The sequence below is a fragment of the Saccopteryx leptura genome, chromosome 1, assembly GCF_036850995.1.
Source record: "Saccopteryx leptura isolate mSacLep1 chromosome 1, mSacLep1_pri_phased_curated, whole genome shotgun sequence".
Classification (NCBI taxonomy): Eukaryota; Metazoa; Chordata; class Mammalia; order Chiroptera; family Emballonuridae; genus Saccopteryx; species Saccopteryx leptura.
The window spans coordinates 176,210,161-176,236,885 of record NC_089503.1 but is presented as its reverse complement, the minus strand read 5'-3'; the positions used below and the strand labels follow the sequence as shown (position 1 = coordinate 176,236,885).

The 26,725-nt window shown below is 50.4% G+C and overlaps 2 protein-coding genes across 10 annotated transcripts in view; one reads left to right on the top strand and one right to left on the bottom strand.

Moving 5' to 3' along the window:
• TMEM63A (transmembrane protein 63A) overlaps nt 1–14,673 on the top strand; it is a 33,332-nt gene extending 18,659 nt beyond the window's left edge. For all 9 annotated transcript variants that reach the window (XM_066381204.1, XM_066381194.1, XM_066381138.1 and 6 more), the window contains 11 exons: nt 1,403–1,540; nt 1,950–2,103; nt 4,966–5,072; nt 5,182–5,268; nt 6,123–6,182; nt 8,463–8,625; nt 9,939–10,044; nt 11,165–11,332; nt 11,960–12,075; nt 12,398–12,460; nt 13,716–14,673. In XM_066381204.1, coding sequence (XP_066237301.1) covers nt 1,403–1,540; nt 1,950–2,103; nt 4,966–5,072; nt 5,182–5,268; nt 6,123–6,182; nt 8,463–8,625; nt 9,939–10,044; nt 11,165–11,332; nt 11,960–12,075; nt 12,398–12,460; nt 13,716–13,883 — 1,330 coding nt within the window. In that variant the 3' untranslated portion in view covers nt 13,884–14,673. The remainder of the gene's footprint in view (nt 1–1,402; nt 1,541–1,949; nt 2,104–4,965; nt 5,073–5,181; nt 5,269–6,122; nt 6,183–8,462; nt 8,626–9,938; nt 10,045–11,164; nt 11,333–11,959; nt 12,076–12,397; nt 12,461–13,715) is intronic.
• Nucleotides 14,674–15,128: 455 nt separating this feature from the next.
• EPHX1 (epoxide hydrolase 1) overlaps nt 15,129–26,725 on the bottom strand; it is a 38,261-nt gene continuing 26,664 nt past the window's right edge. The window contains exons 2-9 of the mRNA XM_066381228.1: nt 25,043–25,230; nt 24,606–24,786; nt 20,895–21,122; nt 20,440–20,569; nt 19,718–19,926; nt 17,616–17,724; nt 16,103–16,228; nt 15,129–15,588 (exon numbers count right to left, since the gene is read on the bottom strand). Of these exons, the coding sequence (XP_066237325.1) occupies nt 15,387–15,588; nt 16,103–16,228; nt 17,616–17,724; nt 19,718–19,926; nt 20,440–20,569; nt 20,895–21,122; nt 24,606–24,786; nt 25,043–25,225 (1,368 nt within the window). The 5' untranslated portion in view covers nt 25,226–25,230 and the 3' untranslated portion in view covers nt 15,129–15,386. The remainder of the gene's footprint in view (nt 15,589–16,102; nt 16,229–17,615; nt 17,725–19,717; nt 19,927–20,439; nt 20,570–20,894; nt 21,123–24,605; nt 24,787–25,042; nt 25,231–26,725) is intronic.

Here is a 26,725-nt window from a genome sequence, read left to right as displayed (position 1 = left end):
TCACATCACTGGGGTCTGACAGTGGTATGTCCACCTATTTCCCCAAGTCTGGCAGGGGAGGAAGCCATCTCACTCACGCCCTTGGTGAGCCCAGCCCATATGTGTATGACAGCTGGGCATGGGCGACTCTAGCTGAGACTTCTCGGGTGGATGTGGCCTTACCTTGCTGTCGGGCTCACACCAACTACCCCAGGGGGTGCCCTAGGCTCTGTGTCCCATGTCCCAGCATTCTGCCAGGCAGGATGGATGTCACCTTCCTTCAGATATCCCCTCTGTAACCACACATCCTTCTCTGTGCATGGGCTCCCATATTCCTACAAATGACAGTGGTGGGGCAGACCCCTGCACACTCCAGGGTGCTCACTGCATAATGCTTGGGCTCTAGCTCATAAATGTACCCATACCTGGGGTCTCGGTGTCCTGTCGCCTTGGGAGCAGCAGAGGGGTGAGGTCAGGAGAGGGATGTGGAAAGCAGGTGGCCAAAGAAAAGCCCCTCCCTTGCCTTCCCTTGGGCACCGTGGACCCTGGCAAGGGTCTCCTGGGTGTGCTTTGCAGACCCTGAAGTGAGGCTGGGGCCAGGAGGCCAGTGGAAAGAGGAGGAATGTTCTGAGACAACAAGAGGGAAGCTTGTGGGAGACAAACGGGGGAAAGTAGGACCTGTTGAGCTGGCGAGGGTTGAGGTGGGAGTCCTAGGGAAACCTTGGATCGGAATGAGAGCATGCCTCATATAGCGTGATCTGATAACAACTACGGGGCCTGGGGAGTAAATGAGAGAATCGGAGGGTGAAGCGCTGACAGCAGGGCCCAGGGGAGAGCAGTGTACGGGGCAGTGCAAACAGCATGGGTGCGGAACCTAACTCAGGGAGCCTCAGTTTCCTTATCTGTAAAATAGGAATAATAACCCTTGGCTAGCAGGGTTGTTCAGAGGATTAAACAAAATCCTCCATGTAGCCTGTGCCTGACCAGTGGTGGCACAGTGGATAGAGTGTCAACCTGGGACGTTGAGGTCCCAGGCTTGAAACCCTGAGGTTGCCAGCTTCAGTGTGAGGTCATCGACATGATCCCATGGTTGCTGGCTTGAGCCTCTCCCTCCCCTCCATCAAGGCACATATGGGAAGCAATCGATGAACAACTAAAGTGCCACAACTATGAGTTGATGCTTCTTTTCTCTCTCCTTTCTTGTCTCTCTCTCAAAAAAAAAAAGAAACCCCCCAAAAAACCACCCAAATCCTCCACGTAGTGTGCCAAGCATGTTGTCTCTTTTATAGCATTGATTATAATAAAGTAATAATAATAAAGTGGTCCTGCATCATGAGGCTCCCAGTCTTACTCAGTCCTCTGTGCTGAGCATGTACATGGCACCGTGTGGTCCGGGCCCTTGACATTTCTGCATTTCCTGCAGCATCCTGAAAGACTTCAATGCCTGCAAGTGTCAGGACCTTGCGTGCAAAGGCGAGCCCCAGCCATCCCCCTACAGCAGAGAGCTCTGCATCTCCAAGTGGACAGTCACCTTTGCCGCTTACCCCGAGGACATCTGCTGGTGAGCCCCCAGTCCTGGAACGTGTGTCTGGGACATTATAGCCTTAGGTCAACTGTCACCTTCCTCATTAGCCCGGGGACACATTAAAAGAGTAAAAACAAAAAATTGAAATTAATTTTAATAACATTATCTCTCTCTGCATATCTAAAATATTATCACTTCAACAGTGCTATAACTTGTTAGCAGTGAATAACCTATTTTCCCTCTGAGCTGCTAGCACCTCAATACAGTATTTGACCTTTCTGTAGCTGATGGTCAGTGCAGATAACTTGTCTGTAGTGCTAGGTCGAAATGAGCCCTAAGTCAGAGCCCTTAGGCCTGTCCCTTCTGACCCACCTAAGTCGTGGGCATTGCTGGTGTGGCCAGTGACCACATCCGGGATATAAGGGCTGTGTCCCCTCCTCCGCAGGAAGAACCTCTCTATCCAGGGCTTCCGCTGGTGGGTCCAGTGGCTGGGCATCAATTTCACGCTCTTCGTGGTGCTGTTTTTTCTGACCACGCCATCCATCATCCTCTCCACCATGGACAAGTTCAATGTCACCAAACCTATCCATGCGCTGAATGTGAGTGACCATTCTGCAAGGCCCATCCCAGGAATGCTGGTGACGATAGGTGTGATGGGTGGTGGAGGGAAGGGGACAAGGGATGTAGGGGACAGTGAATCAGGGTGTCTTGTTTTCCAGCTCATGTCTGTGCTACTTTTAAAATAAATAAATACTTTTTATTGAGGTATAATTGGCATATATAATCATGTCTGTGATTTTAAGCCCTAAGCAGACATGGTCACATTTAGTGCAATGTCTTCTAGTAATTTAAAGACTATATATATATGTAAAATTTCATTATACATAACATATAATAAATGCATATCATTATATCCCATATATTCATTTATTCATAATACATATAATTACATATACATAGAATCAATCTAAATATTCATCAGTAGGTGTCATTTGAGTTGAATGAAGTATATTTGGTCTGATAGCATGTTAAGTATCCATTAAAAAATTGTGTAGCCTGACCTGTGGTGGCGCAGTGGATAAAGCGTCGACCTGGAATGCTGAGGTTGCCGGTTCGAAACTCTGCGCTTGCCTGGTCAAGGCACATACAGGAGTTGATGCTTCCTGCTCCTCCCCCTTCTCTCTCTCTCTCTCTCTCTCCAATAAAAAACTGAATAAATAAAATCTAAAAAAATAAAAATAAATAAAATGAAAAAAAGAGTCTTTAAAAAAAATTGTGTAGACTTTCTGGTGGATGTTGGCAGCTTAAGCTAAAAGCAGGATGTCAGCTGTCTCTGGGCCCGGTCACAGCGAGGTGCCGGTGGTGCAGGTGAGCAAAGGGGGTCACGGGGAGCGGGCAGCAAAGGATGGATCAAGGTGGCAGAACCAGGAATTGCTTCTTTGACATTTCAGTTTCTTTTTTTTTTTTTTTTTTTCATTTTTCCGAAGCTGGAAACGGGGAGGCAGTCAGACAGACTCCCGCATGCGCCCGACCAGGATCCACCCGACATGCCCATCAGGGGGCGATGCTCTGCCCCTCTGGGGCATCGCTCTGTCGCATCCAGAGCCTTTCTAGCGCCTGAGGCAGAGGCCACAGAGCCATCCTCAGTGCCCGGGCCATCTCTGCTCCAATGAAGCCTCGGCTGTGGGAGGGGAAGAGAGAGACAGAGAGGAAGGAGAGGGGGAGGGGTGGGGAAGCAGATGGGCGCTTCTCCTGTGTGCCCTGGCTGGGAATCGAACCCGGGACTCCTGCACGCCAGGCCGACGCTCTACCACTGAGCCAACCGGCCAGGGCCAACATTTCAGTTTCTAATACTCTTGTTACAAAGTCATGGATTCTGGATAGGTAATGAATGGTTTTTAAAAATCTTAGGCAGACTGATGGGATAACAGCTAAACACTCCCTAAATTGGCATCTAGTTTAAAAGATGTTGGCTTTGCTGAAATATTACCCTAAATATTACCCCCCTCCAGTTCCACTTGATGTGTGGTTAATCACAGGTTTTTAAAAACTTAATTAATTAATTAATTAATTTTTAAAACTTTACAGAGCCAGAGAGAGAGTCAGAGGGATAGATAGGGACAGACAGACAGGAATGGAGAGAGATGAGAAGCATCAATCATCAGTTTTTTCGTTGCGACACCTTAGTTCACTGCTTTCTCATATGTGCCTTGACCGTGGGCCTTCAGCAGACCGAGGAACCCCTTGCTCAAGTCAGCGACCTTGGGTCCAAGCTGGTGAGCTTTGCTCAAACTAGATGAGCCCGCGCTCAAGCTGGCGACCTGGGGTCTCGAACCTGGGTCCTCTGCATCCCAGTCCAACGCTCTTATGCACTGCGCCACCGCCTGGTCAGGCTAATCAGTTTTGGAAAGCATGCTGGGCTGGGGGCCCGAGGTCCTGGTCCTCCATCTGCCATTCCCCCAGCTGATGCATTCTGAGCCTTGGTTTTTCATCTGAAAACTGGAGTAAAAAACTTGCCCTCTTACACTCAGGGGACTGTTATGATGGTGATTGAGCTAATGTATGGTTGAAGCTCTCTTTCTTATCTGACTCAATATATAATAAAAAATACATAGTGCACATTAGCATTGTTCACTAGATTTAAAGCACATAAATGTTCATTTTTTGGCCCATCTTTTGATGTATAGTCAAGGCCCGTTCTTTTGAAGATAAAGCTGCTGATTTCAGAGTTCCCCTTCATCAATTTTACACAAACTATATCCTTATTTCATTATATGTGATTCTAGTTTTGGTCTCTTACAGAAAAGCAAGAACTTAAAGATACTTGTGAAGCCATTCTAAGTATAGGACCCTCCTAGGGCTCCTCGGTCTTCTACAGTTAATGTATTCTTATCTCATTCAACAGCATTTTTTATTGGCCTTTAGCAAGACTTTCCAAAGTTAGTTTTCAAAGAAATTTTCTATTTTATGCTCACTTAAACAGGGGAAGTAGTAAGTTAATCAGGTCATGTCATTACAATAACAAGTACAATGGACATAGACAGGACTGGGGACAAACATGAAGTAGCCCTGGTAAGTTCTGATGGGGCCTTTGGGAGCTGAGTGGGCAGGCCAGCTGGGGAAGGGCTCTGGCCTTCAGCATTCTGTTGTCCCTTGGTATTGTCATTGGTTTTCTATAGGAAATGGAGATGGTTATCTATCTGGTCAGTAAGACAAGGGGGTTTCAATTACTATATGTGAAATTGCTATCTTCATTCTAAAGAGCTCCACCATACAAATATAAGGTGTTATTGTTGTCTATTCAGCCAACAGTATGGGATACCTACCCTGTACCAGGCACAGCATTGGTTATTGGGGTCAAGAATGATCAAACCCCAATCGTAGGAGATCATTGAGCTGCTGTGCCAATAGATCATGGTTTCAAAGCCCCAACTCTCTCTGCTGTGGACCTTGTTTTCCAGGACCCAATCATCAGCCAGTTCTTCCCAACCCTCCTCCTGTGGTCCTTCTCAGCCCTGCTCCCGTCCATCGTCTATTATTCTACACTGCTGGAGTCTCACTGGACCAAGTGAGTACTGGGAGCTCTGACTCCTGTCCCCTAGGGCAGTGGGCACATGGCTTACTGGGAACACCTGGGACACTAGGGCCTGTGGGTGCTCATCTCTGACTTCCTGCAGGTCAGGGGAAAACCGGATCATGATGACTAAGGTCTACATATTCTTGATCTTCATGGTGCTGATTCTGCCCTCCCTTGGCCTTACCAGGTACATGTCGCCGCCCCTGCTATAAATTCAGAATCAGGATCACATCGGGAGAGCACTGTCTCCAGGAGAATGGAAACGGTTTTGGAGTGGATACAAGTCCCTAGCAATATTTGAGCTTGTCACACTCACTTGAAGTGTAATTGTGCTGGCCCATTGATTCTCCTGAAGACACAATTTCTCTTCCCTTAAAAATATATAGAGGTGGGCAAAAGTAGGTTTAGAATTGTTTGCATGGAAAAAAATTATGATTATTATTGTACAGTAGCTTTACATCCCAATAGGCCTAGGTTGCAGGTCCAATCCCTGGTCAGGGCACATGCAAAAATCAACCCATGAGTGCATTAGATGGAACAACAAATTGATGCTTCTCCTGCTTTACCTCTCTCTCTCTCTCTCTCTCTCTCTCTCTCTCCCCCTCTTTCCCTCTCTCCCTCTTTCTCTCCCTCTCTCTCCTTCTCTCTCCATCCTCTCTTTCCCTCCTTTTCTCTCTCCCTCCTTTCTCTACAAATCAAGCTATAAAAATCCCTAATAACTTTATTAACTAAAAAGAATGTCACAATGCAATTATAAATCAACTTTTGCCTACCACCGTATTTTTTAAAATCTTGAAAACAAAATTTATCATGGCCTTCCACTTAGTGGGAGGATCTGATCCTGACTTTGTTTATCTCCAAGAAAGAATTTTCTGTTAAAGTAGGCCCTGGAATGTTGCACTGTAGTAAGTGGCATTTTAAAGGATAAATGTGGATCTTGAGAGTCGGCCTGTTTTTGGAGCAAGAAAGAAAAAGAAAATGTATATAGTAATCACATGGAGTGTTGGAAATAAATTCTTACGGGATTCATTTGTCTTTCAGTCTGGATTTTTTCTTCCGGTGGCTCTTTGACAAAACCTCGAATACCGCTATCAGGTTGGAGTAAGTATCCACCACACTGAGTTTTGGAGCCACGGCCCTGGGTACATGTCCCACAAGAACTTGGGCTGCACGGTGGGGAGGGTAGTTCATGCTTCAGAACGGATATCTTCCTTCCTGAGACCACAGGGCCTGGGTCTTCCTCACCGCCCCTACCAGGTTCCTGGCTGGGCTGAGGCTGGGCAGAGCCATTGGCTGCACCAGGGGAGCTGGCCCATTTTATGATATGTGTGCAAAAATGTGGTTAATCTTTTAGGCCAAGACTCAATTAATTGCAGTCTCATTCATTCTTTGAAACGTACTTACCGAGAACAGAACCATTGGGGAGAAGGAACTGCAGGGTCTCAGTGGGGCCAGGGAGCAGGAATGGAGAGTAATAATTAACATTGTGCCTGGAATGACTGGGTTGTGGAATTATTTTTTGCCATGCCAGGAGAATGGAGCTAAACTTTTTTCTGATGCGTGTCCTTGTTAATATTTTCAGCTTGTACCATGCCTGCTTAACACTGATACTTATTATTCAAGAAGGCACTATGCTAAATGCTTTATTCTTTTCTCATTTCAGTTTATAATGACTTATGAGGTAGATAGCATTAGTATGTCCATTTTACAGATGAGGAGACTGAGGCCCAGAGATGTTGAATAAATTGCCCAAGGCTACTCAGCTAGTTAAGGGACAGAGCTGGGATGCAGCCTCGGCCCTTACTGCACTAAATTTAAAGTCCTGATATGGGCTCTTAGGCTCTTGATGGATTTTTCCAAAGAGATATTTGTAGGGAAGGCTGGCTGCGATTTTCTGGAAGGAGGGGGTGAATTATTTTTAATGGGTTCTTGCTGGATAAGCAGGTGACTCAGGACCTGGCAGCCTCAGACAGACATCCCCCTACCCAACCAGCCCTTGTCTAGGTTGACAGTGACTTCCAGATTGCCAAGTGCAATGGTTAGCTCTCAGTCTTCATTTGACCTGATCTATCATCACCATCATGCCTTCCTCCGTCACTGACATTGGTTCTCCCCTCTCCTGGTTCCCCCATCTCAGTCTCTTGGGTAGGTTCTTTTGCATCTCCCCAAACTCTAAATATCAGCTGTCTGAGGGCTCAGCCCTCAGTCTTCTAGCCACACTCCTTCTCTAGGTGATCTTAGCTGGACCCATGGCTTTAATGCCACCTGATGACTCCTGAATTAGAATGCGGATGAAGTCACTTTTTTTTTTTTTTTTTTTTTTTTTTACAGAGACAGAATCAGAGAGAGGGACAGATAGGGACAGACAGACAGAAAGGGAGAGAGATGAGAAGCATCAATTCTTCGTTGTGGCACTTTAGTTGTTTACTGATTGCTTTCTCATAGGTGCCTTGACCAGGAGACTACAGCAGACCGAGTAACCCCTTGCTCAAGCCAGTGACCTTGGGCCCAAGCTGGTGAGCTTTGCTCAAACCAGATGAACCCATGCTCAAACTGGAGACCTTGGGGTCTTGAACCTGGGTCCTCTGCATCCCAGTTCAGTGCTCTATCCACTGCACCACTGCCTGGTCAGGCTGAAGTCACATTTATAACCCAGCCTGCCCTTCTGGACTCCATAGCCCACTGCCTGCCACAGCCCCACTTGGGGTTCTATTGGGCATCTCAGACTTTACCTGCCCCAAACCAAACTCCTGACTTTTATCTCCAACTCTGCTGCTCCCACAATTTCCACCATGACCACCATTATGCCATGCACAGATGACAGCAGTAGCCATCTGCGTGATTCCCCTGCCCTCGGCGGCCTCCCTGCACTCAGAGCTGCTCTTCTGCCCTGGGCCAGCCCTCCATACACTATGGCCTCATGCCCTGCCTTTCCCCCTGGTTGGTCCTCTCCAGCCCCTGCCTCTTGTCCCATCGACTTGCCAGGCACACTTCCCTGAGGGTCATTACCTGTTGTATCTGCTGTCGGGATGCTCTCTCCCTGGTATCCAAATGACCCTCACTCTTTACCTCTTCTGCACAAAATCACCATATCAGAAAGGCATCTCTGACTGCTGTGCATAGCAGAGCAAACATCTCCCACCTGCTTTCTTTGCCTCACACTGGGCACACATGTTTGTACATGTTTGTGTATCGCCCATCTAGGACGTAAGCCATGAGAGTGAGGTCAGGGGCTTTGTTTCATTCTCAGTGCTTAGAACAGTGCCTGGCACATGTGTGTGCTGCACACGCACATACCAAATGGAGGGTCAAGTACAAAGCTTCCTTGGCAGGAAGGAGGCTGTCCTGGCTCTCAGCTCATGCCCCTGCCTGGTTCCCCAGGTGCGTTTTCCTGCCCGACCAGGGAGCCTTCTTTGTGAACTATGTCATCGCTTCAGCCTTTATCGGCAATGGCATGGAGCTGCTGCGGCTGCCTGGACTCATCCTCTACACCTTCCGCATGATCATGGCCAAGACCGCCGCCGACCGCAGGAATGTCAAGCAGGTGCACTGGCTCCCCTCTGACCTTCCGCACCTCAGGCATTTCCCCTGCCACCCTGTCCAGTGCCATGCACTTTGCAAAGTGTCTCTCACCAGGGACACAGGGCCACCTTTGTAGGGGGTAGAGGAGTGAGGACCCTATGTGAAAGTGGCCTGTCTGCATAAATCTCCACTCTATAACTTATAACTTACTGGCTGGAGGGGAGAGCATGGATTTTTGCATTTTAATTGTTTTGGTCACACGCACATACAACTAACATTACATGTTCCTTATTTTGGGGCATTCATTGGCATGAATTCTTTTTTTTTTTTTTTTTTTTTTTGTATTTTTCTGAAGTTGGAAACGAGGAGACAGCCAGACAGACTCCCGCATGCGCCCGACCGGGATCCACCCGGCACGCCCACCAGGGGGCGATGCTCTGCCCATTAGGGGCAGACTTTACCTGCCCCAAACCAGAGCCACAACCAGAGCCATTCTAGCGCCTGAGGCAGAGGCCACAGAGCCATCCTCAGTGCCTGGGCCAACTTTGCTCCAATGGAGCCTTGGCTGCGGGAGGGGAAGAGAGAGACAGAGAGGAAGGAGAGGGGAAGGGGTGGAGAAGCAGATGGGCGCTTCTCCTGTGTGCCCTGGCTGGGAATCAAAGCTGGGACTCCCGCGTGCCAGGCCGACACTCTACCACTGAGCCAACCAGCCAGGGCCTCATTGGCATGAATTCTTTAGATTATCTCAGATATCAAAGGTGTTTGGGGCTTGTGGCATTTGTTCCCTAAATTGGGTGGTGTGGGTTCTCTTTTATTCTCCTTTGCCACGTGGGTACCACGAGAGGAGAGTCAGAGATGTGCACATGCTTTCATTTAATCCTCAGAGCCCCTGAGATGGACACCACTGCTGGTACCTTACTTGGCAGACGCACAGACTAAGCTATAGGGAGGTTAAGCATGTGGCCCAGGGCACATGCCAGAAGGGGTAGAGCTGACTCTGGGTCTGGTGCCAAAATCTGCAGGATATCACTCGACAGTCTGCCTGCAGAGGCACCATCTCTGCCCTCCAAGAGTGCAGGGGCCTGCTGGGTAGACATGATTCAGACAAAGGAAACACTGAGACAGCATGAATCACTACACCTTGGGAGGTCTGGGTGTGGGCTGAGCAAAGCTGGTTGTGGAGGGAGAGAAAGGACCTCGAGAGGTGGGGGGCCTGTGAGTCTCCCATTTTCAAAATCCCTCTCACTGGTTTTTCCCTCACCATGTGGAGCTATCAGAGGGGGGCTTGGGGTGCAGCAAACCTGGAAGGGCCTCACCACCTTCTCCTCCTCCCAGAACCAGGCCTTCGAGTACGAGTTTGGAGCCATGTATGCGTGGACGCTGTGTGTCTTTACTGTCATTATGGCATACAGTATCACCTGCCCCATCATTGCGCCATTTGGTGAGTGGCCCAGGAGCTGGTCTAGGGTAGGTGGGTACCTGATTTCCTCCAAATACCCTGAGACAGCCATCACGGGGCATTATGGAGACCCACAGACAAAGGAGCTGCAAAACCACAAAGTGTCAAGGAACAAAACCAAATTTAATTTCACTTCCTGTGAATTCCTCCCACTGGCCTCCTAAACTGTTGCCTCCCTCAGTACTTCTCCTGATCTGAGCTTCTCTGCCACTTCATTCTGGGTCGGCATTAATGATAGAGGTTCTTGTATGTGCTGTCACTCTGGCCAGTCGCCTTTGCACCTCCCCACGATGATCACACTCATTCTCACGCAATCCTACAAGCCAGGTCTGGCTTCTGTCCCCTCTCACAGATGAAGCATGTGATATGTGCCACTGAGGAAGAGAGTAGGGATTCAAACTTAGAGATGTTTGATTTTAAAGGTCAACATCTTGCAACTAAAATAAAACGTCAGGAACTGGCTGACAAATGGAAGACTCTAGAAGGAAACAACACCCGAGAGACTTGACAGTGATAGCTGAGGTTTAGGGGTAGGAGGAAGTTTTAGTTTTCCCTGTTTACTCTCTGGTACTATTTTAAAACTATAGTATTACTCTTCCAAAACAAAACAAAAAATTTAAGAACCTGACATAAAAGCCAGGACCCACCTTATGTGCCACCCCTAGGTTAAGATCCTTGGGCATCCACTGACTGAGGGCACAAGGCCAGCTTGAGTGGGAGAAGGAAAGGAGAGGGAACACTGGGGGGTCCAGGGGTGCTCAGCATGGGAGGGCTCCGGAAGCAGCTGAGGCCAGGTCTCTGGGCGTCAGGTAGTCTCTTTTCCCAAGATGATGCTAGAATTTCAGTGTTCCTTGGGCAGAGAATCATAGACACCTCTACTCCTTGGAATCAGAGAGAAACCAGGAAGGGGGAGGGTAGAGGTACTAAGAATACTAGCAGCCAGGATGTGCATTTATATACTTGACCACCTTTTGGTTCATGTGGTTAAACAGCAGACCCAGCCCCAGTTCCATGCACAAATAGCCACTCCAGGAAGAAGGGGACAGAGGGGCCCTTGTGGCCCAGCCAGGTCTCCGGCTCACAGCCCTCCCCATCTCTGCAGGCCTCATCTACATCCTGCTTAAGCACATGGTGGACCGGTACAATCTCTACTTTGCCTATCTCCCCGCCAAGCTGGAGAAGAGGATCCATTTCGCAGCCGTGAACCAGGCCTTGGCTGCTCCCATCCTGTGCCTCTTCTGGCTCTACTTCTTTTCCTTCCTGCGCCTGGGTGAGGAGCCCTTTGACCCAAGGCTAGGGTGGCAGCTGTCGGCCTCATGTTCCCATATCCATTCCAGCCAGTCAAATCTCTAGTTACTTTAACAGCATCAACTCAATGTCCAATCAGGAGTTGGTACCCAGGTTGAGGGCTGCTTGAGTGTCCAATCAGAAAATGGTACCCAGGGTGAGGGCTGGTTGGGTGTCCAGTCTGAATGTGGCACCCGAGGTGAAGGGTGGTTGGGAGCAGTGTTGACTCTGGTAAAGGCCAGGCTGACTGTCCCAGAGAGCCTAAGAGAGAAGATGGTCCCTTTGTCAGCTGTGCAGGGCTGCACCAGAGGAGATGGGGAAGCTGGTTCAGACTGCTGTTTGGCAGTGGATGGGTCCAGGTCCTCATACCTCGCAGTGTGGACATGCAGGATAATCTGAGCAGAATAATGCCAGCTGCTGAGGGACTGCTCTGCATCCCTGGCTGTGAAGACACCATCCCAGCTGCTTGAGGGGGTGGAAGTGCCTTCTCTTTATTTCCTGGCAGAGGGAGAAGTCCTCCCAAGTTCCTGCACCCCTTTCCTCAGGAGGGTGAGGGTGAATGGCAGCTCCCTCTTCCTCCTTCTCTGAGGCTGGCATCCCTTGTGCCCAGGTCTGACGGCTCCTGCCACCCTGTTTACCTTCCTGGTCGTGCTCCTCACCATCCTGGGCTGCCTGGCCTACACCTGTTTTGGATGCTTCAAGCACCTCAGCCCTCTGAACTATAAGGTAAAGGACCCCTCACCCTGTCATCCCCAGCCAGGACCTGAGAGGAGATGTGGGTTCACTCCACCCATTCACATATCAACAGCCTTCTCCAGGTTTTATTTACCCAGAGAGGCGTGGGCCATTGGGTGAAATGTGTGGGTTCCCTCCCCACCCCCTTCCCTTCTTCCTGCTCTGCCCCCCCCTCCCCCTCTTGGGCTGCCACTGGGAGCCTGGTGCCAGCTGGTACTATTATTCTGGGTGTTAATAGTCTGCTTGTTTGGAGGCTGTTAGTTCAGGAAGACCAGTTTTGTTTATCATCAGAAGTGTCTGCTGTTATTTGCAGACAGAGGAGTCAGCAAGAGACAAAGGAAGTGAGGCTGAGACCCACGCGTCCCCACCATACACAGTAAGTTATGGTTCTCCTCCAGCACTGAGCGCGGGCAATGGCCCCTACCAGATGGGCCCTGAAGACATGCTTTGATCATCTCTTGTTAAGATAGGAGTCCCTTGATCACCTGTCAGGCAGGTTGCTGAATTAATGCCTCTTGAGAAGGAATCCTGGCCCCTCCAGGTGCTTTACCTTGCATATGTGAAGTTTTGCCAGGATGTATGCCCATCCCCCTTGGTTTCAGTTTCCTGCTCACTTTCCTTCTCTGCATATTTAATGTCCACTGAGTTTGGGCCTTGCACAAGGTGGTATCACCAGGCCCCTTTGGTTTGGTGGGTGGAGCTTATCACCAACATTTCAGCAGCACCTGTTTGGGGGAGGTCCTCTGCGGTGTCAGAACCAGCTCCCCTTTGAATTCAACAAGTGAACATTGCATCTGCTTCAGAGCAGGCACAGCGTTAGAAAGATACTGGGTCCCCTTTCCTCCCTGGGTCTCCCTGCTTGTGGCCTCCAGGGTCCTGCTCCTAGGTGGAACTGGGAAAGGAAAAGGGAGCCTCAGGATCCCAGAGTCGTGACCACTGGCCATCGGCCAGGGCCAGGGCCAGGGCCAGGGCCAGGCCGGGGTGGCGTCCCTCTCATCAGCGGCGTTCTTTCCAGTGGCAGCCTCCCAGGTGTCAGGTCCTCTTATCAGTGTTTGTCTTTGGACCAGCCCCAGAGAAGGCTCCCAGGGGGACTCATTACCCAAGCGCACACCTGTGGCTGTGAGCAGACAAGGGAAGAGGCAGGGCAGATGGACGATGTACCTCCCTCATTCTCAGCCTGGGTCTGGGGAGTAGCAGAGCCAGGTGGTGCCACTAGCTAGGGCCAGCAGCTGGAACCTGGGACTGGAAAGAGGAGTAAGTTCATTCAGCTTTCCAGAAGGCCCACTGCCAGCCTTCTAGCCGGTCCTGCGTAGATAGACTTGTTTTCTATATAAAGTGAGAAATTCTGCTAGGATCCAGTGCTAGCAAAAGTCATTCCCTCTGAGAAGTAGGTGTGTGTACTTTTTTCTCTATGATCATGAGAACTGTATAATTGATTATATTTTCTATTTTACTCTGGCTGCTAGAAAATTCTGCAGTTGGCATATTTTGGGTTCTGATGCCCTAAGTTGATGTTATTTCTTGAGCATTGAGTCCCTCTTGCTGGAAGGAAGGGGGACAATGGAGGAGGAATGGGGTATAACATCTCACGCCTGCCCCTCCCAGGCACTAACACTCTTATTTGCTGGCAGCCCTATGTGCCCCGGATTCTGAATGGCTTGACCTCGGAGAGAACAGCCCTGTCCCCACAGCAGCAGCAGACCTATGGAGCCATCCACAACATCAGTGGGGCCGTCCTGGGGCAGTGCCTGGCCCAGAGCCCTGCAGACAGTGTGGCAGCTGCCTACCAGGAGGACTGAGGGCGAGCAAGCTTCTGGGCTGGGCCAGGCTTAGGGAGCTGGCACGTGAGGAGATACAGGTGGAGAAGTAGCTTGACATTGACCCCAACCAAGTTCAGGACTTCTGTCCACCTTTTAGAAAGTCCCACTGCTCTGTAAAGATGGAACCAGCCAGGAAGGGGCTCCGGCCCTTGGCTGAGGGGTTTGGGGTGAGACTGCCATTGGGTAATGCTTTTTGGTCACAGCAGTGGTGAGGGGACCAGGTGCAGCTCCCTGCCTTTGCTTGTGTGCCTGGGGCTCTGCTCATTTCCGATCCCCCTTCTGCAATGTCCAGCTCAGTAGCTGGATGGTGTCCCCATGATTTTTAGCAAGATCATGTGTTGGAATTGTGCCCCTCCAGGCCCATTGGCTGTGGTGACACACTCTCAGGAAATGGGGAGGATGTAACAGATGGAAGACCTCCTCCCTCTAAGCACGCAAACACCAACCACCCCTTTCTTGGTGCACATACAACCAACTGGCAACCAAAGAGCCTACTGCAGAGGGAGCCTGGACCAGGAGATGGTGCGGGGGTCCTTAAAGCTCCCCGCTCTGGGTATTAAGCCACGCCCCCAGCCCTGTCCCAGGAGTGTGTAGGGAGTAGAGCGGAGCCAGCCAGTGCAGGCTCTGTTGGTGGGCTGTACATGCACCTCCACTTTCCACTGTGGTTCTATTTTTGTATCATGTTGCCGTGACGCTATGGCTGGGCCAGGGTCACCCCACAGCAGTCAGGGACAATGGGATTCATTAATAAAGTGCCTATTTAGCCAGACTGGTGATAGCCAACCTTTCCTGCCTCTCCAGGGCCAGTGTGTGGGGCTCAGTCTCCAGCCCTTGACTCCGTCTCTGTCCCCTCCAAGGTGGAGTGATGGGGAGAGTAGTTCTCAGGGCCTCCTTGGAGCCTAGAGTTGCAGGTGGGCTCAGGCGGTGAGGCAGAACCTGTGGGGCTGCCTCATTTCCCAGAGGTGGGCAGAGTTGGATCTGGGGCACCCTTGCGGACCCTGTCCCCAGCAGTCACTCAGCCCCTTGGACTCTGCTCTGAGCGGCCCCAGGTGCCGGAAGGGGATAGAGCGGGCAGCAGGCCTGTTCTGCCCTTCCCTGCCAGGTTTGAATGGGATCACTTCCCCAACCCCAACGCAGACCTGCCAGCTTTCCTGGAAGGGAAAGCCCAGTGGGGTTGGGGCACATGCATGTCACTTGATTCCAGCTGCTCTTAGAAGTAAAATCATTATCAAAGTCATGTTGCTTAACACAAGTGTGGGGGAACGAGTGTGGAGGTGTGAGCAGGGTGGGGTGGGGTGGGGGCTCGCAGGATGGGTAGGGGACTGAAGCAAACCCATTCCTCAGGAAAGGGGCTCTTCACCAAGAGAAGACAGAGGCGCCTCCCTGCCAGCCCTACTCCGGAGGGAGGCTGGCACTGGGACATGGGACTTCCAGGAGAAAGGGCAGGTGTCAACAAGGGAGCCGGCCCCAAAGGGGTAGGGGTCACTGCCGCTCCACCAGCCCCACGAACTTGCAGATATCCTGGGCGACCAGCTCTGGCTCCTCAAAGGCCGCGAAGTGGCCCCCACGGGCCATGTAGGAGTAGGAGAGGAGTTTCGGGTACTGGAACTTCACCAGCTTTTCTGGGACGTGCATTAACTCACATGGGAAGGCAGCAAAGCCTGTGGGCACGTGGACCTTCATCCTGGAAGGGATAGCGATCCCACTGAGGGCTTAGGCTGTGGCTTGGCAGCCTGTCCCCCACAGCAGGGGGTAAGTGTGGGAGAGAGGGTCATCTGGCCTACCCACAGGGAGCCATAAAGCCACCCCCCACAATTCTAACCAACTAGGAACCCTCCTTTAGGGAAGGACCGCCTAGGCTGGGGAGAGGGATGGGATAGCCTCACTCCCCACCGCTGTTCCCTTTTCCTTCACTGCCCCCAGGGGTCTTCCTATGAGATCAGGAAAGGGTCCCAGAACTGTCAGAGCCACACCAGGCCGGCATCCTGGCCCCGGGAAGCCCTCCGGGAGCTGATTCTAAGGACAGAGGGATGTCTCCAAACACACCTGACCTTTCACTTGTGCTCTGGTCCTACACGCCCAGTGCACCCGCACTCCAGACTCTACTTTTATGCCACTGAATGCCCTAGCTTGAGTTCAAGACCAGGTCCATCCGCTGCTCTCTGCCTTGGAGGGCCCGTGCCCTGAGGCAGGCTCACCTGTAGTGCTTGTCAGTCAAAAAGTTGCCTCCCAGGTTCTCCTTGTAAAAGCGCTGAGAGGAGGTGATGGTGCCCGTTGTCCAGTAGATCATGACGATGGTCAGCAAGTCGTCCAGGGAGAACTTCCTAGGAAAAGCACAAGGCCACGATCAGTGCCAGATGCAGTCGCACGACAAACAAGAGCTGCCACTGTAGGTTGCGAGCATTTGCCAGGCCCCATCCCCACCTGGCTTCCCTCATTGGACCTCACTGCAAGGTCGGGGGTACTGTCCCCAAGCCACAGGCAGGGCAGGCTCAGCCCAGCATCACCATCCACCATGATGACAGGTAATGAGTGCACGGTGCCGACAACATACGAGGCAGGCTGTGCTGGTTCTCACCGTCATCTTGGATGGTGTCAGCCAACTCCTTCTTCCCTTACCCCAGAGGTTTTGCCCAGGTGGGAAGGAACAGGCAAGGTCACCTGACCTCAGGGGCCTTGACATGGTCACTACCAGGGGTCCAGGAGGTCTGTGAGCAGAATGCTACACCCCCTGCTCAGAGGCGGTACCCCCTCCTGTGTCCTCAGTATGGACCGGACCATCCGGGACTATCCCCAGATAAGACTGCCCCTGCCAGGCCCTGGGCAGTCCCTGGTCCCAAGACAGCCTTCACAGCTCCTGTCCCTGCCCCGTCTGGCCCCACGAGCAGTAGGGCAGAACCAGCAGTTCCTGGGGCATTTTTGTTCATCAGGCCCTAGCTTGTTCACATGCCTCCTGCCAAACTGGTGTCGCCCCTGGAGGGAGCCATGGGCCCAGTAGAAATCCCCCACTCAGCATGAAGCACCCCTTCTCTCCTCCAGCCTGGGACTGCTGAGCAGGCAGACCCCATCCAGGCCACAGGGCCCCACACTCCAGAAGGAAACTGTCACTTGGCTCACACTGATGGAGCTCGTGGTCTGTGGACTCGGGATGGATGCTCCTTCTCCTGGTGTTGGGCTCCTTCACCCCACCCCATGTCCAGAGTCCCTTGGAGCCCTCCATGGCCTCTATCTGTCACTGGTGCCCACTGGCTGTGCCTTCTGGTCCCCTATGTTTCCTCATTACTCTCCCCCACCCCGTTGTCCACCCTACAAGCTTCCACCTTTCACCCCCAGAATAACCGCCCGTGGTACACGAGATCCTCTAACTTCTGTGACACTCACTGCTTCAGTGTCCCTGTGTGGCCTTCTGCTACCGGGACCCAACTGACAGTCCACAGACCCGAGGGGACTGCAGCCCTGCTGATGGGTCCATTATAACTCTTTGTTCTCGAATTTCAACTGCCAGCTCCGCAGAGGGTACCAACCCCCGGTGCCCATCCAAGCCTTCCCTTCCTTCTTGGTCTCTGAAGAAACTCAAGTCCCTGGAGCAGCTGCTCCCCCCATACTCTTCTCTGCTGGATTCCAACTTGGGGCCTACTTCCTCCACCCAGTGAACTGGAGGGGAGGAGGATGGTGAGAAGGTGCTGCTGGGCGAGGTGCAGGGGGTCTCACCTCTCCAGGCCGCCATCCTCCAGGTCGCGGAACTCGGAGTTGGTCCAGGTGGAAAACTTCTCTAGAAGATAGGCAGCTAGTCCCACGGGGGAGTCATTCAGGGCACAGCCTGGCACGGGGAGGCAGAGCGACTCAGGTCTGGGACCAGGGAGCTGGCTGTCAGTTCTGAGGTGTGGTGCAGGTCCCATGGAGGGGTGCCACAGCCAGGGAGCCTACGGTGGGGCACAGCTCTGCCCTGACGCTTGGGGTGCTCCTGCACCTCACTTCCTTAACCCTCACTTTGGGATCCTCATGTTTGAGAAAAGGGGTAATGCTTCCCACTGCCTCGTGGGGACCTAGACACTGTATGGGCAGCTACCCTCACACAGAAGGGTCTGTGACTCCGGGTTTTGTGAGATCTGAATGAGAAATACTGTATATTAACGCTGTTTTTTAAAAGGTGGTTTTTTGGTTTATGTGCTATGATTTGTGAAAAAATGAGAAACTACCTAAAAGTCTAAAACAGGATCAGTTACAAATAAATATTGATCCACCCACAAACTAAAATACTGGCAGGCACTAAATATGGCTGGGACAACAGCATGGTGTCTCACAGCATGGGTGAATCTCCCAAACATAAAATTAAGCAAAAGAAGCTAGACTTAATTCTACTCTAGAATTCCACTTCATATAAAGTATCAAAACAGGCAGAACCAATCTATCTGTCTCAAGTCAGGAGGGTGTGACCCTGGAGGGCTAGGGGAGACAGTGGAAGAGGGGAAGGGGGCTTCTGGGCTGGTAGGTCATGTTCTGTTTCTGGTCATGCAGATGGGTTCCACTTGTGAAAGTTCATCAACCAAAATGTTAGCAAGTTTGTTTGAAGTCTGGGGACAGAGGAGGTAGGGAAGGATGAGAGGTGACAGGTGAATGTTGTTTCTGTCTTGAGCTTTTTGCATCTTTCAATAATTTTGAAAATGAGCATGGATTGCTTTTATGATCAGAGGGATGAAACGCTATTAGTATCATGAGCTGCCTAATACGTATTGAGAATAAGATTGTCCTGAAAACTATAAGACTTTGAAATGGGCAAAACTCTTCCTGGGTGCTTTCTGAGTGACATTCAGGAAATTATACAGTGGACCCTCCCAGGGCTATCTGACTCTATAGGGGACCCCTCTTCCCTTGTCTTAGAGCTATTTTATAGCTCTGTAAAATGTAGAAAAGGGATAGTTATGCAGGTGATTCTTGTTCATAGAGAAGCAAATGGATATTTAATTATTACTGTGGGTTTTGATGTTTTGCATCTATTAGCCCAGCAATTTTCAACCTTGTTCATCTCATGGCACACATAAACTAATTACTAAAATTCTGCAGCACACCAAAAAATATATATATTTTGCTGATCTGACAAGAAAAAAGGTGTAATTGTTTTGTTCACACTGGACAACTATTGTTGTGTTGGCTGTTGTCATTTTTTTTATTTGACAATCTAAGGGGAAAGAGGTCAATGTCTTGACTAAATAGTCAGGTATTGCATGTTTTAAAAATTCTTGTGGTGCACCAGCTGAAAATCACTGTATTGGCCCATTATGTTCCTAATTAGTGTTCCTAATTGCCTTTGAGCTGTTCTGTTTTACATTCTACTGGTTCCTTTATTAATTAATGAGGTAAGTAAAATCTTTGACATGTACTCATTTTATATTTGTAAGATTTTATCTTTTTAAATGTCTTTATCTGTTGTTTTTTTTAAATACTCTTTTAACAGGGCCCTGGTTGCTGGGCTCTCCCTCGCTCTCATGGGGACCCCCTCTTCTGTCCCCACAGTCCCAGAGGGACCACGCCCCCCGGCTTCCTCCTCCCTCCACCCTCTCCACCCCTCAGGGGTGGAGGGATCAGAGGTCAAAGCCACTAGGAATATTAAATCTGCTAAATGGAATTGTTTGGGAGTTTGATGACGATGCATCAACTCACTTCTATGGAAGAATGCAGTTTACTGGTCAAGAGAGCTCAGAGTTCCCGAAAGGGATTGTCACCCTGTGAGTAGTGTTCTGGGGGTAGGTGAGGCCCCCCTTGGTGGAGAGGGCCTCTGAGTTGGGCCGCTGGGCCACATCCTGGTCACTCACCCACGGTGTCCGGCTTGGTGGATTGGATATGCAGGTAACCACTCTCCCTGAACAAGGTGTAGAACACCTTCTCCTTTAAGGGATGTATCAGCTCCATATCCCTCTCGGTATAGCCAAAAAGCTTCCGGAAACGTGGTCCCAGGTAAAGGGTCAGGGAGTAGAAATTTCTTAAAATGAAAGCCATGTTCAAGTGCAGTCCTTTCACGTGCCTGAGGGCAGAGAGGGGCCAGGTGAGGCTTGCTGGTGTCAAGGGAAGGGGGGAGAGAAGAAACAGAGAGGAGGAGGCCACCAGGGCCAGCCCGCTTCAGCATCTGCCCTTCTGGGGTGGCCACATGAGATGGAGGGGCAGGTTGGCAAGCACATACAGAGTTTCTAGAAAGTTCTGGTCTAGTCTCTCTCAGGGTTTGGTCCATCAGAAAGGTATATTCCCTGACATTTCCCTCCTTTAACTGGCCCTTTCTGCCTGGGTATCTGACCCAGAGTCACCTACCCTGTGTAACACCCTATGGAGGGAGGATCCTTGTCAAAATGCCCCAGGCAGAGCTGACTGCCAGGAAACCCTCCCTCCTGTGCCCTGGGCTCACTAGCATCCCAGCAAGAGGGCATGCCAAGGCTCAGACACTAAATCCAGGCAGGGCCCAGTATGAAGAGCCCTGCACAGATGTCCAACTTGCAGATGCTGTGCACACACAGGCATGCACACACACCTGAGTGAGCCTCACCTGGGTGCCAGCTGAGCCATGTTGGTGCAGATCAGGGACCCCCAGTCCCCTCCTTGGACGTAAAATTCCTGGAAGCCCAGCCGCAGCATCAGCTTATAAAAGATCCTGGCGGTGGCCACCGAGTTCAGGCCTGGTTGTGAGGGGGAACAAGAACAGAGTCATGGAGAGAGGCCACTCCTTGGGTCCTCCCATGTCCTGTGAAACTCCTCCCCCTCCCCACCCTATCCTCACCCCCAGGCTGGGTAAGAGCAGCTCAGGAGGAGAGAAGAAATCCTGGGGCCCCTAGGTGGGGTGCCTGATGCCTGCCTCGATGGACAGGGAGTGGGGACAGATGGGCTCATGCCAGGCTTCGCAGCTGATTCCCAGCCTCATTCTCCCAGGAGAGCCTGGTGGGAAAACCTGGCTCCACCAGGTGAGGAGGAGGTGGGTCTGTGGGCCTTCAGCAGCCCCCGTACCCTTCTTGGAGGATGCCTCTGAGAAGCCATAGCCAGGAATGGAAGGGCAGATGACTTCAAAAACATGCTCGTCTCTCAGGCCGTGGTTCTTGGGGTCAGTCAGGAGCGGAATGATGTTGTAAAACTCGTAGAAGGCGCCGGGCCAGCCATGCACCATCAGCAAGGGTTTTGGGGTGCGGCTGGAGAGCAGCTGGGGGGGCTTCACGTGGATGAAGTGGATATCCAGCCCTGCGGGGATAAAGTCTAGTCAGGATGGGGGACGATGGGGAGAGGGTCCTGCAGTCACGGCCCTCTGGTCTGGCATCTGGTTAGGCTCTGCACCCTCTGGAGCTCAGACAGTGGATGCTGCCACTTCAGCCCCCCACCATGGTATTGATTTCAGTAATAACAGTAACAGCCACCAACTCTGGCCAAGCACCTGCCCTGCGCTCCAGCTGCATGGTTGTCCTTACTCAGGCTTCACGGCCATCCTTCAAGGCTGGTGCTTTCCTATGGCCCGTCACATGAGAACGTGAGCTCTGTGAGGCCAAGGCTGAGGACGTGGCCATTTGTGCATACTTGTATTCCCAGAGCCCAGAACAGTGCCTAGCTCATGACAGGGCTCAGTAAATACTTGCTTAATAATTTAAAAATCAAGTTGGAGGTGGTGGTGTAAAAGCCCCATATATCTAGCAACAGAGAATGAAATAGGTTATAGTTTAACAGTATCCTGGAATACAGCACATGTTTAAAATGACAGTGTAGATGTATATGTATTTGATAGAACACAGTTCAGTATATATCGCTATGTGGTGAAAGCAAATTACCGAGGCACATTCATTATGTGATCGACTTTTGTAAACAGTATATGAATGCACATATTTATACTGTGTGTAGATGAATTTTAAAGTCTGAAAGGATAGATTACAAAAATGTAAAAAAAAATTCTGAACAGGAAGATTTCAAGTGCTTTCATTTTTTTGTATGTGTTACATGTACTTTCTAATTTTTCTATAATGGACACATATTAAATGCATAACTTTGTTTTTGTTAGTGGAGAAACATATTTTTAAGGTAGAGTGCTGGAATGCCATCCATGCCAGGACAGGTGAATGGTTCCAGGCTCCTCTGGAGACTCCTGGAGAGCAGCCCCTTCCCGAGCGAGGGGCCCGGATAGCACCTGGGAAGTTGTGGCAAACAAGGCCAGTCTTCCTATTAACATCTGATGTTAACAGGATGCATTTGTTACCACGAATAAACCAGTACTGATACGTGCATAACTAAAGTCCACACTTAAGTTTTGATTTTTAAAAAAATTTTTTTTTTTTCATTTTTCTGAAGCTGGAAACAGGGAGAGACAGTCAGACAGACTCCCGCATGCGCCTGACCGGGATCCACCCGGCACGCCCACCAGGGGCGATGCTCTGCCCACCAGGGGGCGATGCTCTGCCCCTCCGGGGCGTCGCTCTGCCGAGACCAGAGCCACTCTAGCGCCTGGGGCAGAGGCCAAGGAGCCATCCCCAGAGCCCGGGCCATCTTTGCTCCAATGGAGCCTTGGCTGCGGGAGGGGAAGAGAGAGACAGAGAGGAAAGCGCGGCGGAGGGGTGGAGAAGCAAATGGGCGCTTCTCCTGTGTGCCCTGGCTGGGAATCGAACCCGGGTCCTCTGCACGCTAGGCCGACGCTCTACCGCTGAGCCAACCGGCCAGGGCCTGATTTTTAAAATTTGATGCCATTAAGAACATTTGATGTAAGACCAATCCTCTTCACAAATTTTTAAGTGTGCAATATTGTTATCTGTAGACTCAGTGTAGCACAGCTGATCTGTAGGATGTATTCATCTTGCATAATTGAAACTTCAATTATCTATTAACTATTTATTTATTTTTTTAACTTTCATTTTGTTCATTTTAGAGAGGGAGAGAAAGAGAGAGAGAAAGAAGGGGGGGAGGAGCAGGAAGCATCAACTCCCATATGTGCCTTGACCAGGCAAGCCCAGGGTTTTGAACTAGCAACCTCAGCGTTCCAGGTTGATGTTTTATCCACTGCGCCACCACAGGTCAGCTTATTAACTGCTTATTAACTATTTATTAATTAGCAACTCCCCACTTCCCCCACCTCCCAGCTCCTGGCAGCCACCATCCTCTTCTCTGCTTCTATGAGCCTGACAATTTTAGGTCCCTCGTATAAATGAAACCGTACCATATTTGCCCTTCTGTGATTGGCTGATTTTACTTAGTATAATGCCCTCAAGGTTTACCCCGTGTTGTCTCATTGTGGGATTTCCCTTTTTTTTCCCCCTAAGACTGAATAATATTGGCCTATACATACAATGGAATATCACTCAGATATCCTGAGTTTCTACCTAATGTCCTTTTTCTGTCCTAGGACCCCATGCAGGACACAAGACATTTAGTTGTCATGTTTCTGTAGGCTCCTCTTGGCTATGACAGTCCAGACTTCTCAAACATGCTTAAAGAACATAACTTTCTTTTAACAGAAATAGAACCCTACATACATTCATTCCATTTTGGAACTTTATTATTTTCATTTAACAATATATCCTGGTCATCCTTCTATGTTGCTAAATTTACAGTTTATTTTAGGAGGTAATAATATTCAATCCTTTGGAGCACACTGCATGACATGAGCTTATTTTTAATTCAAGTTCTATCACATTATCATTTGGGTTTTAAATTAAAAAAACACAAAGCCCATCTATACATGTATGCTTGTGTGTGCACGGGCCTCCCTGATAGCAGATACGAGAGAAGCAGAGTGTCCCTGGGGAGGGGACTAGGGGAGGGTCAAAAGGTAGATTCCTTTTCACGGTGTATCTTTCTGTACTTTTTGAATTGTAAATATTTCAATTTTTAAAATTACAAAAAAATGCAAAAAGCCCAAACCTCATAATTTTCCCTTTGAGGAGGAAATGTTCTTTCGATTTCCCTAATAGGTCTGTGGTGCCCACAGGATGCTCCATACCCAGGATGCTGACTTAGGAGCCACACTAGGCTCACAGGCAGTGCTGGCCCTGGTGGGTGGTGAGGGGAGGGCATGAGGAGAGGTCATGGCCAGGGGCCCGAGCCGGGACAGGCTGGGAGGCTGCAGAGCTGGGACCTGGCCTTGAACCTCAGTCTCCCTGGGACTCAGGCAGCTGGCTCACTCTCTGTGAGGTGATGGGCTGGACATCCCTGCAGGCCTCTGGAGAGACTGACCTGTGCTAGGAGGCCCAGGACAGCGGCTGGAGCCAGAGGCTCAGCACAGACAAGGGAGGGTGGATGACAAGGCAGTGGCGATGATGACAGAACACTGGGGTGGGGGTCAGAGGCTGAGCCTTAAGCAGCCCGGAGCTCAGGGGTCAGTGCAGCTCAAACATGAGGGAGGAGGACAGCAGCATACAGAAGATGAGGTGGGAGACCTTGGACCAACCTCAGGCTGTGGAGCCAGGAAAAAGATGTGTTGAAGGTTTGCTGGACCCAGGGGTGGGAGGCAGCCAGCTTAGCATTATGGGGGCTGGACAGCAGACAGCATGTGAACTTGGGCTTGGACTGTTGCATCAGTTGGGATTTTGCGTTATTTTTGCATCTTGATGAGGTTATACCTTTTAAATACATCTCAAAGACCAATAACTGGACTCTGAGTCTCCCTAGTTTTGTCTAAGTCATGTCTAGCATCTAAGAAGTCCGTTCTGTGACATCTGTCCCCCTTCAGCGGGTGTTTTGGAAACATACCTTCAATCTTCGTCTTGAAGTGAGGGTATCTGTTGAGAACCTCCACCTGCTTCCTCCAGTCAAATTCATTCCGCCAGTAGGAGATGATTTTCTTCAGATAGTTGGAGTTGAATCCATAGTGGAAGCGGCTGTCCTCCAACGATGGGGTTAAACGAACCTTCTCGATCCTTCGGTGTAAATCCTGGAGCAAAATGTAGGACCGCAAGGAGAGAGGTATGGGTGGGGCAGAGCACAGAGGAAGTTTGTTTCCAGAAGACCCAGCAAACCCTGTAGCCACAAGACTGCACTATAGTAGAGGCAAAGCTGGAGAGGGGCCATGTCCCACACCCCGTCCCCTCCACAGTCCTAGCTTAACACCCAACACCAGTGTCAGGGAAAGCACAGAAGGGGCTTCCTGCCTTCCCTCTGCCCAACCCTGCACGAAAGAGGGCCCTTACGTTGATCTCCTCTTCTGATGTTTCCACTTTGAAAGGACAAATGCTCTCATCCTCCTCGGAGGTGGGCCTCGCCCCAGAACCCCACCACCCATCTTCAAGTGGCAACGTTTCCTCCTTATCCTGGGAGACGAACCAGTAGATGACGAAGCCCAGCACCAAGGCAAGGAGAATTTCCAGCCACATGACTCCTACAGAGAGGGGGAAGTCCATCAGCCACAGAGATCACCCAGCCACTGTCATTTCCCTCTGATATAAATGACCAACTTTCCCTTTCTTGGCGGAATTATCTGTTTTTTCACCCATCCACATGGGCTGTGTCCTCGCCCTTGGATCACCTCCTTGGGAAGCAACCAGGGAAACACAGCTGCGGAGTTCTGCAACAGTGACACTCTCAAGGCCTGTATGGGAGGCAGGGCTGGTTTGCCTCACTTCTCACTGCCTTTTTATAACTGCATACTCCTGCCAACTCAGCTGACAGATGTGTGTGTAACGTGGTTACCTCCCCTGGACTTCATGCAGCAAACTGAACCATGCTGGCCCAGAGAGAATGTCAGAATGATCAGGGTTTAATATCCCATCTAAATGTAGGAAGTCCAGGACAAGGGGCATTAGGATGGTCTACTCTAGCACCACTCAGGCAAAGTAATAGATTCAAGGAAAATTTTTTTTTTCCATTTTAGTGTTTCTTTCTTAAAAAATCTAATTTATTGGGATGACATTGGTTAATAAAATTATATAGCTTTCAGGTGTATGATTCTATAGTACATCATCTGTATATTATATATTGTGTGTTCACCACTCCAAGTCAAGTCTCCTTTCATAACCATTTATCCCCTCTGTACCTTCTACCTCCCTCCACCCTCAAGGAGAAAATCTAAAGTCGTTTCTCTTGCATCCTAATTTAGATAATAAGAATATTACTACTTGGCTCAAGAGCAGTGCTTTAGAGCCACTGATCTTGGATTACATAGGGGGCTTTACAGGATTGTGCTAATTTGGTACCCAGTAACCGCTCTTTATTTAATAGCGGGTATTAAATGTACACGAAGGTGTTTTAGGTTAGCCCTCTGTAACAGGCGCTGGCTGTCTGCCTGTGGGTTTTCAAGGGGTGTGCTAAAGCACGTACCATACAAATCCAACCAGTAAGGAGCCAGAATAAGTCAAAATTGACTTTCCTCTTCATGTATGTAATGCAAGAGTCAGGGCAGGCAATGGTTTTGCCCCAAATCACACCGTAGTTGTGAGGATGAGAATTTGTAACCAAAGCATTCATTCCCTGTCACTAAGCAGGTTGCACGCCCCCCGATATTTCTGTTTCCCTTCACGCATCTGTTTTTAGCTTCACAACCCAGAGCCAGGCAAGCCACGACTGCACGGGAGCGCCGGCCGTCGGACCCAGCCTTTTTCCAAGGTCTACATTTATTTTCCGGAAGATGAAATAAACAAGACCCGCCCCGTCCTGGCCTATTGGAGCAGAGGTTCAATGGGGGAAAAGGTGGCAAGTCAGTGATCCCCGAGAAGAGGCGGGGCGTCGAAGTTCGACCAATGAGAACTCGGCCACTAGGGTTGACTTCGTGTCGTCGTCCCCCCCCCCCCCCCCCCCCCCCCCCCCCCCCCCCCCCGCTCGTTGGGAGCGAGAACCAAGCTGCCCGCCGCTGGGGGCGTAGAGGGTGCAGGGCACAG